This window comes from Gossypium hirsutum, chromosome A10, assembly GCF_007990345.1.
Source record: "Gossypium hirsutum isolate 1008001.06 chromosome A10, Gossypium_hirsutum_v2.1, whole genome shotgun sequence".
NCBI classification, from domain to species: Eukaryota; Viridiplantae; Streptophyta; class Magnoliopsida; order Malvales; family Malvaceae; genus Gossypium; species Gossypium hirsutum.
The window spans coordinates 93,623,471-93,634,314 of NC_053433.1; the positions used below are offsets into that span (position 1 = coordinate 93,623,471).

A 10,844-nucleotide genomic window follows, 5' to 3' on the forward strand; every position below is an offset into this window, starting at 1 on the left:
CGGTTAAAAGTAAAGTGAACAAGACTCTCGGCTGGGTTCTTTGTGGTTAATTTAACTCTTTGGAATTGCGCGTGGGGGTTGAATCTTCTATCTCGGTTGGCTCTTTCAGCCGACAGATACCGTTTGTTCTTCACTTTCCAAATCAATAACACGCGCGCAAATTCAATCCCAAAATTTTTGGGTTTAATCATCTAATCTGAATAACTAATATCAAAGTTTAAACATTATAAGAATATATCTAATTTTAATTTAAGATAAATTTAAATATATAATAAAATCTAAACTAAAATAATTTTTAATTATTAGAATTTCACATATACACAATTTAAATTCTGAAACTTCAATATTGCATTTCACAGCTCAGCCTCATTTATAGTGGTGGAGTTAAAAAATATTTTTTGGGATCAGAATTAAATTATATATTTTTATTATAATAAAAATATAATTTTATCATTCTAATAGTTTATATCTTTATAATTTTTAAAAAATTAAATTAAAATTATATCATTTTTAAAAAACTAAAGTAAAATTTAAAATTTTATAAATTATAAAGTGCTTATCAAAAACATTTCATTTTAAGATCATGGAAGTCAATTTTAAGAGAAAAGGATTGGAAATTTTTCTATCTTTCTGTTTGACTTTTTTATTAAAATAATTTGATTTTGATGATTATGTTTTTATTATATTTATTAGATTGTTCAAAATTATTGAGAATTCAACTTTAGAATTTTATGAATTTATAAACAAAATATATTAATTTTTGGCCATGAGAATGAAATATATTTTATGATTAATTTTTTTTTTAAGATCATCTATGGCAAAAAGATTAGTCACTACTATAGGCGGTGGGCACCTTGATTTCAACCAAAAAATCGTAATAAAGATAGGTTAAACTATGTAATAAATTTTTGTATTATTCGTAAATTTAAAATGTAGTTTTTGTATTTTTATTTTGAATTTAGTCTTTCTATTTTTTAAATTTTAAATTTTAGATCCAATTGTTAACCCTGTTAATTTTTTTGTTAAATTTATTGGTGCAACATTTTAAAAAAATATATTCACTTTGAAATCATGTGACTAAAAAATAACATCATAATAAACTTAAATTTAACAAAATAATTTTACTAGTGTTAATCGATGGACTTAAATTTTAAATTTAAAAAATAAAAAACTAATCTCCTCAATATAAAAATATAAAAACTAAATTCTAAATTTGTAAAAAATATAGTATTTTCATTATTAATAATATTATTTATTAATAGTACCAATGTTTTTTTAGTAGTACAATTTAGATGACTAAAGTCCTTCTGTAAGTAGAATCATTCCCATATTAATGATAATCTGTTGAATATCTTTGTTTAATATTTAATTTTTTTTAATGTTTATCTGTTGATTAAGGTTTTTTTTAAGTTAGATATTGAATTTGGCGATTGTTCCTATATTAAAACTTGAATTTTAGGGTTTTTATTTAAGGACTAGATGGATAAAAAAAAAGTTGAAATCCTAATGTGGGAACATTTGTCAAGTTCAGGGTGTAACTTGAATAAAAAAATTCAAAATTCAAACTGCAATTTGAAAAAAGTTACCAAATTCAAGTCCCAAAATATAATTTAACCCTTTTTTAAATATACAACAACTTAAAATGAAATCCATCTATTTATTTATTTTTGTAAGTATGATGAAATATTTTTATACTACGCACGTAAAAGTATTTGATAGATTCTCTAATTTTATAAAAAAATTTATTTTAACTTTTTATTTAATTTTTTCATATTTTTTAACACTTAAATTTATAGTTTTTGTCGTCAAGTCACTCTAAATTAGATAAAAAAAATTATCTTTTTTTTAATTTTATTGATGTGACATACACGTAGATAACACATTAATATTTAATTATTTTTTAAATTTTAAAAAATTCAAGACAATTATAAAAAAATTTAAAAATAAAAATTATTAAAATTATTAAAATGTATAAAAATTATAAAAATATTTTTAATATTTTTTAAATTTTAAAAAACTAATTAAAAGCTTACATGTAATCCATATGACAATTTACATGTAACAATTACGTCAACAAAATCAACAAAGTGTCAACCTTTCATCCATTTTTGGATGATTTAATAAAAATAGAAATTTAAATATTAAAATATACGAAAAATTAAATAAAAAAGTTAAAATAATATTTTTTAAAAATTAGAGAGTAAAAAAATTATTATGCTTTTAAATTCTAATGGCAGTCCGAACAGTATTCCACTACTTCTAGTGAGTTCCTTTTTGCCTTTAGAAACAGCTTTGTTTCAATTTTCATTTTTGAGACTACATGAAAGAAACGGGGGCAGAACCTGACGAACACAACTTAGCAATAAATCGCATGTAACCCCTTTTTTATTTTCTTCTTTTTGATTTTCTGCAAGAAAGCCGTGAAACTTAGGGTGCGTTTGGTTCGCTGTATTGGATTAGAGGTGTATTGGATTAGAGATGTATTAGATTAGAGGTGTAATAGCAAATCAACTGTTTGGTTGAATATAATGGAATAGAGGCGTAATAGTAATCTTGTGTTTGGTTGAATGGAATAGAGGTGTAATAGCATAATGGAAAAAACTAAAATGACTAGAATACCCTTAGCATAAATTTGTTTTGGTAAATGATTATTGTTATTGTTATTTAAATTATAATAAGATTATTATTATCAATAATAAATAATTTAATCATATTTAAACATAATTATTATTAAATATATTTTAATTAAAATATATAATTTAATAAAATTCTTAATAATTAATATTCTTATATTAATTTACTGAAATCATAATATATGATACTGTAAAATATAAATTAACATAATTATTATTAAATATATTTTAATTAAAATATATAATTTAATAAAATTCTTAATAATTAATATTCTTATATTAATTTACTGAAATCATAATATATGATACTGTAAAATATAAATTAACATAATTATTATTAAATATATTTTAATTAAAATATATAATTTAATAAAATTCTTAATAATTAATATTCTTATATTAATTTACTGAAATCATAATATATGATACTGTAAAATATAAATTAACATAATAATTATTAAATATATAACTTGAAAATTATATTCTGCATAAACATAATTAACTTATACTAAGAAAAAGTTAGATGAAAATGAAATTGTACATCATAATCCATATGTTCAAAAGTTTTACAACATCAAAAAGTTTGAACATTGATATTTAATGGTAAGAAAAAAAATTTAATTGTTATGCCATGTTTTATTTATATTTTCAATTTAAATGTATAGTTTTATATTAATATTATATAATCAAAATGATTTTAATTATATTTCAATTAAAAATATTAAATAATAAATAATGATTTTAATTATATTTTAATATACCTTAAATAACATAAATAAAATTTTTATTTCAGCTTAAAGTTAGCACAATTTATTTTAATAATGATTAAATTTGAACGAGATCTTTGAAAGTATCAAAACCGTTATATTTTTATCATAATTGATATTAATACAAGAATTGGTACTAAAGTTTGATGTCCTTTTTAAATTATAACGAAGAATTGGTACACCATTATCTTTAAGTATCAAAATATTTATCAAATACAAATAATAGATTAAAAAAAGAAAAAACACAAGTACCAAATTATATATTGCTCCTTTTTATAACAACATTTTGTCCATGAATTTCCTTTTTAATACAAGAATTGGTATCAGCCTTTGTGCCCATAGATGTACTTAGGGAAGTAGACTTTGGAATCAGCCTTTGTGCCTCCAATGCCTCGCGTGCCGCTTGCTCTTTAGCTTTTTTTGCTCTTTCCAATACCTTTCCTGTGTGCATGAATTAAAGGGGATGTCATATTTTAATAAATCATCAAAATGGAGTAGTAAAATGCAGCAAATTTGCAGATGAACGATTTCAATTCCAACAAAAGAAGAAAAGATCCCGATGGCCAATTTGTTATTGCATTTACTCAGAAAATAATGGTACATCCCTATGTAAACCGACACAGGTCAGTTTCAAAAATGCTGTAGTAGAAGTAAAGTTGAATTCTAGCTTGAGCCTCCAATAACTAACTAGAAGTGGAATTCAGATAATACAACTTGCTAGAATTTAAGTTGGTGTGAAACTATGGCCATGCAGTTCATGATGAGGTTAAGGGAGAGGGTTGGTTACTGGAAATGCCATTGATACAGTATATTTGAAAACCTGAACGCATCACATACACTACCATTAAGAACATAAATTATGCCAATGAATCGATGAAAAAAATAGGTGAAAGTCACACCTCCCATTGCTCATGTGCATAGGCATCGAGCTCCTCTGAGGTTGGAAGCCTTGCAGTAACACTTTGAGGCATCAGTTCTCTTGGCAAAATCCCACTGCAACTATCTCAACTATCTCAACAACTCGTTGAGTAGTAACATCTTCCTGCATTGTTTAAATATGGCAATGCAAATATTAAAATTCCAGTAGGTTATCAATTGAGCACACTGCCTAGTTATGGTTAATCAGGCAAGTCGAAAAGAACTCTACAGAAACCCACATAGTAATTATACGTATATCCTTCAGATCCATTGGTGTAATCAGCAACTGCAATCATAGGAGCATTTACACAACATCCCTGTAGAAAACATTTACAAAGCTGTTAAATTTGTGAGAGTGATTAAGGAAAAAAAAAGGGTTAGCATAAATTGGTTTTCTAATAAAATTTGGCATTATGTAGAAAAAAAGAAGTAAACATGTAAAGGGAAAGACTTACCATACATTCCATTTCTCCAACAGAGAATAAACCGTCCTTTGTTACCTCTGAATGATAAAAACAATAGATACTTCATATTCAATACAATCTAAAACTTCAAACTCTGACATGAGTTTTACATGATATGTGTATAATTGCAAGCAATATGTTTACAACACTTACCATTGCGCTCAACCCCCAAGTATTTCAATAAGGCTCCTTCAATTTCTCCTGAACCACATATCATACATGGTGTTGTGCCACAAACCAATGACCACATAACAGAGGAAGTGAGCAATTAGAGAATGATCATAAAATGTAGGAAAAAAAGAAAAAAGAGAGCAAGAAAGCAACGATGGAATCAAATCTAAAATACCTTTGGGAGATGTTTTCTTCTTGAAGATCTTCAACATGAGATTAACTTCACTGGTTTATCCTTCAAAAACAAACAAAAACCCTAAGAAACCAATATCAATGTGAGCAATAGCACTTCCAGTGAGGGAGAGACCTGGGCATGAAAAAAGAGGGAGAAGGTTGGAAGGAAATGGGAAGAAGAATGAAAAAAAAGAAGAAGATGCTTCAGACGTATCGCACCCTCATCTAAACCAACTCCATAAAACGAGAAGAAGAAGCAGAAATCAATGGAAGGGAAAGGGAAATTACCTAATCAGCTTTTGAGGCAAAAATTGATGGAAGAAGCAGAAATTGACGAGGGCAGAGAATGGAATAGAAAAAAAGAATAGGGAAGGAATCCCTAATCAACATTTGAGGCAGGGAATGGCTATTACAGCCAAGGGAGGTAATAGATTCGTAACCGAATATGGGCGTAATAGCATTACGGGCAACCAAACATATGAATAGGTGGGGCCCACGTAATAGGGATGTAATGGCTATGCCATTACACCCAACCAAACATGCTCTTAGTCAAGCTTTTAATGTACGTTGCTGGAGTTAAAAGTCGAATGTCCGATACATATATTATAAACTCAGTACCTGCTGTTTCGGTTCGTTATTTAAATTTTAGAGTGTTTCTATTTTAGTCATTTAACTTTTAAATCACTTTCAGTTTAATCATTTAAAATGATATCTTTTATTTAAGTATTGGTTGTGATAAATAAAATTAAAAATTAAAGTGAAAAAGCAGGTAGAAATTAAAAATACTACACAAAATTTGTCAAATTGTACTTATTTATCTCATTGGTGAAAATTTTAAATTTCTTTTTCGTTATGCATTACTTTTCAAAAGCACTTCTGGCTCCAAAAGCATTTCTGGAAGAAAAGCTGTGCAAAACAAGCTGTTTTTGTCTTAAATTTTTAGCTTTTCAGAAGTGTTTTTAGAATAAGCTAAAATTTTTAGCTTTTTCTCTCCCAAAAGCACTTTTAGTGCTTAATTATTTTTTCACCCTTCCAATAACATAGTACTTTCTCTTTTTTTTTCTTGGTACTTAATTACAAATGTGTTAAAATCATTAATTAAAAATAAAAAAATATTTTTAAAAATACTAATTACTAATATTTAATAGTTATATTTAAATATTTAAAATATAGTTTATATATTCTAATTAAATTTTATAAATAATTCATATTTATTGCTTAAAAATATTTAAAATTTATATTTTATATATTAAAATATTAACAAGAAGTTATAATAATTTTTTTATATTCTTACTAAAATATAATAATATTAACTAATTTAAATATTATTTAAATGCATATTTGTTACTTGATAATAACATGTCTAAAAAGGACATTTTATTTCTCAAAAGCTTTTTTTGACAACAATGCTAAACACTCAAATTTTAAACCAACTTTTCAAAAGCACTTTTTCACGGCACTTTTCATAAGCACTTTTTAAAAGTATTGCCAAATTAGTATTGAAATTTCAACAAAATAAATAAAGGAAAAGGATTCCATACAAGGCAATTGTATCATAGAGTGTAATAAAAAATAAAAAATTAAATATATAAACAAATTTGACATAAAATAACATAAGGAAAAAAACTTATTTTTACATATGTATTTCAATAGTTAGACATAAAATAAAAAATAATTGATACAAATTTAAACTTGATATTAGAAATAAGATAAAAGCTCTTGAAAAAATAAGACCTCTCTAAAATAAGTGAAGATTTTTCCTTCTCTTTTCTAAAAATAAGTTATGGGAGTAGCTAAATATTATCAATTATATTAGTTTATTATACATGCGTTAAAAATAATAATCGAACCAAACATAATATTAGAGTTAGTATTTGGTACTCTGGCAGTGTATTTTTTTATTCCACAAGCAGCCTTAAAAACTGTTATGCGTCTCTTTTTTAAAATATTTATTTTTTAATATTTTACTATACCTCTATAGGATACTTATCAATCCTCTAGCCCTGTTTGTAAAGTCTAAAAACCTACTAGTCGTATACAAAATATTATTTTATTTTTTATCTCTTGGTAATGCCAATCGATTTGTTACTATAATATTGAAATTAATTAATTTAATCACCTTCTAAATTTTTAATTTTTATTTTTTGTTTCCAAATTATCCTTAATGAAAACAACTCAAATAATTCATATTTAATAATTGCTTAACAAACTTAAATTTAAGGGAGAAAATCTTTGCAATTAATTAATCGATTATTTTTTGTTTGTGTAAATAAATGATGAAAAAACTATTGAGTTTTGTTTGGCATGAAAGATAAAATTAATTTAATTAATTAATTGTAAGGATTTTTCTTTACTTTTAGCTTAGCATGGAATATTTAAGATCATATAATTAAAAAAAAATTGTGTTCTATAACAAATTATTAAAGATAAATTATTTGAGTTTATTTTAATTTGGAAACATAAAACAAAATTTAAAATTTTAGAAGCAGATTAAATTAATTTATTTCAATATTATAGTAACAAATCAGCTAACACTATTAAGGAATAAAATTTTCAGCAATTTATTTAATTAATTTTGATATTTTAAAATTTAAAATTTTAAATTGAAAAGTATAATCAATTAAAAGTCTGCTACCCTAGCACGCGAAACGTCTGCCGCTCTGGCATGTTTTTTAGGTTTTCTGTCTTTTGTCTTCTTGTTGGATAGGCTGAGTTACGGCGGCTACTTCGCTCTTTAGTTCTTTTGAATCATCACGTGGATCTCTGGTCTTCTACTTTCTTCTGCAACAAATGGAAACTAGGTTAGCAGGGTTAACATTAAATGAAGATGAAGAAGTAGTCTTACAAATTCAGGATGAGTCGCTCTCAGGTGAAGAGAAGGAAGTTTTTAGGTTAGTAGGTTGTTTCTTAACAGCTAGTGTCATTCACTTCCCAGCAATGAAAAGTACTATGGCCAATCTTTGGCATCCCGTGCGGGGTGTTCAAATTCGGGATTTAGGAGATAAGCGTTTCTTGTTCCAATTTTATCATGTTATGGACATGGAAAGGGTCTTGAAAGGGGCACCTCGGACTTTTAATAATCACCTACTGATGCTACATAAGTTACAATGGGAGGAGGATCCTTTACAAGTGCCTTTATTTTTTACGCCTTTTTGGGTGCAGATTTATGATGTCCCTATTGGACTATTTTCTGAAAATCTGGCAGTGCAGTTGGGTAATTTTGTGGGGAGTTTCCTTGAGTATAATGAATCGAATTTGGGGAAAGAAAATAGAAACTATATGCGAGTAAGAGTCCAGATTGATGTTAGACGACCATTGAAAAAGAAAAAATAAATTATGTATCGAGGAAGTTGCACATTTGTGAAATTCAAATATGAAAGATTATCTCTATTTTGTTTTTACTGTGGACGTTTAGGGCATAGTGACTCATATTGTGAAGGAAAGATGGCATTGGGTGTGGAAGTTGCTGAGATGGGATGAGATTTATCACTGAGAGCTCAATCTAGGAGGGTTCTATCCATGAACAGTGTTTGGTTGAGGGAAAAGGGTGAAGAGCGAACAAAAGTGAATAAGGACGGTAATCATATGAAAGGAATTTTTTCATGGGCAGCAGGAAATAAAAGTCATGGGTGTGGGCGGTCCATTGATCCAATTTTGGGAATTAGTCTAGAAAGTAATACGCCATTCCTAAATCCGCATGGAGAAAAGCTAATAACTATTCCAGTGCTCACTGAAATGGAACATGATTTGGAAGAAGGGATAATTATTGGGGAGGAAGGAAATAAGAGAGCTAGAGGTGAGCTAGGGGTACCAATAGAGCAGGGGGAGATCAATATTCCAGCAGTAAGAAACCGGAGAGTAAGAGAGGTCAACCATTTATTATCGGCGGCTGCCAAGAAGCAAGCCGACCGAATGCAATGAAAATCTTAAGTTGGAATGTTCGTGGGTTAGGGAGCCCACGGACTATACGTAGACTTCGGCATATGTTGAAGATACAAAATCCCCAAATAGTCTTTTTTATGTAGACAAAATTATGCAAGAGTCAAATGGAGATAGTTCGTTATCGGTGCGGTTATATACATGGGATTGAAGTTGATCCGGAGGGTACTAAAGGAGGGTTATGTTTGGCATGGAGAAACGAGATTAGTGTCACACTTCACAGTTTTTCCAAAAGACATGTTGATGTTATGATAGATGACAGTGAAGTAAGAGGAAAATAGTGATTTACGGGTTTCTATGGATCCCCTTATACACAAGATCGAGCTGATTCTTGGGCTGTTTTGAGGAATTTATTTACTAGCGAACAAATCCCTTGGTTGGTATGTGGGGATTTCAATGAAATCATGTATGGTTTTGAAAAGAAAGGAGAGCTTCCGCGAGATGAAAGGAGAATGGAAACTTTTCATAGTACATTGACGGATTGTCAGTTGATGGATGTAGGATATTCAGGCAATTGATTCACATGGGAAAGGGGAAATTTACCTGAAACAAATATCCAAGAACGTTTAAATAGAGGAGTTGCAAATGGAGAATGGATGAATCTGTTTAGGGAGGCTAAGATCTCTCATCTTGTTCACTCTTTTTCTGATCATTGCCCCCTTTTAATTAATACGGGAAAAGTTGACAAATTGTTGAATAAGAAATTGTTTAAGTTTGAAGCCTGGTGGATTATGGAGGATTTCTTTGAACAAAAGGTCAAAAATATTTGGGAGTCGTCTTCAGGAAATTTGCTGAAAAACTAGATACGTTAAAAGAAGGCTTGGTAAGGTGGGCGGGGAAAATTCGAATTGCTAGAAGGGGATGCAAGGATTTGCTTATTGCAAGGCTATCAGAATTGGCAAAGGCTGATCAAGACGATGTTAACTTGGCAGAGACGATTAATGTGAAGATTCAACTGAACTTAGAAATTGATAAAGATGAACGTTATTGGGAGCAGAGAGCCCGTGTAAACTGGTTAAAATTCGGTGATAGAAACACAACATTTTTTCATAGCCATGCCTCGCAGCGACGTAGAAGAAACTAATTCAAAAATTGAAAGATGTTGAAGGGAATGAAAATGAAGCAATTTAGGAAATGGAAAGGATAGCACGATCATATTTCCAAAATATTTTTACATCAGAAGCAAGAGGAAGAGATCATCATGTGTTGTCAGGAATAGATAAATGCATTACAGAGGAGGATAACCAAAGGCTTACAGCTCCGTACTTACTAGAAGAGATCCGAGAAGTAGTGTTTGTGATGAGACCCACAAAAGCCCTAGGGGAGGATGGTTTTCCGGCTTTATTTTACCAAAAGTGCTGGTACGTTGTTGGAAATGAAGTAATTATTTTTTGTCTACAGCTTCTTAATGAAGGTAAGGAGATCAAACATATTAATCATACTCATATAGTACTCATTCCAAAAGTAGCCAATCTGTTTGATATGAAACAATTTAGGTAGATCAGATTGTGCAATGTGATTTATAAAATTGTTGCAAAAGCTATTGCTAACCGGCTCAGGAGAGTAATTGAGAAATGCATTGATTTGGCCCAAAGTGCTTTCGTACCAGAAATATTTATATCAGACAATATACTATTGGCTTACGAAATTCTTCATACGCTTAACATGAAGAGGCAGGGGAAAAATACTTTATGGCTGTGAAGCTTGACATGAGCAAGGCCTATAATAGAGTTGAATGGAACTTCATCAACAATATAATGATCAGAATGGGGCTTAAT

General features: G+C 28.6%; 2 protein-coding genes across 7 annotated transcripts; one reads left to right on the top strand and one right to left on the bottom strand.

Annotated features, from left to right (window-relative positions):
• Nucleotides 1–3,649: 3,649 nt before the first annotated feature.
• LOC107896726 (NADH dehydrogenase [ubiquinone] flavoprotein 2, mitochondrial) lies at nt 3,650–5,663 on the bottom strand. 6 transcript variants are annotated; one of them, XM_041079042.1, is made up of 6 exons: nt 5,416–5,663; nt 5,129–5,209; nt 4,936–4,983; nt 4,774–4,820; nt 4,558–4,635; nt 3,650–4,442 (listed from the first exon to the last, which is right to left on the bottom strand). In XM_041079042.1, exons 2-6 carry the CDS (start codon nt 5,163–5,165, stop codon nt 4,371–4,373), a joined length of 282 nt encoding a protein of 93 aa, XP_040934976.1. In that variant the 5' UTR covers nt 5,166–5,209; nt 5,416–5,663; the 3' UTR covers nt 3,650–4,370. The 6 variants fall into 6 exon arrangements, with proteins under 6 accessions (XP_040934976.1, XP_040934974.1, XP_040934975.1 ...); XM_041079040.1 differs by having other exon boundaries at nt 5,129–5,188; nt 5,416–5,653; XM_041079041.1 differs by having other exon boundaries at nt 5,129–5,260; nt 5,416–5,556.
• A 3,807-nt stretch (nt 5,664–9,470) lies between these two features.
• Nucleotides 9,471–10,150, top strand: LOC121208044 (uncharacterized). Its single transcript, XM_041078568.1, has 2 exons — nt 9,471–9,576; nt 9,822–10,150. Exons 1-2 carry the CDS (start codon nt 9,471–9,473, stop codon nt 10,148–10,150), a joined length of 435 nt encoding a protein of 144 aa, XP_040934502.1.
• The last annotated feature ends 694 nt before the right edge of the window (nt 10,151–10,844 follow it).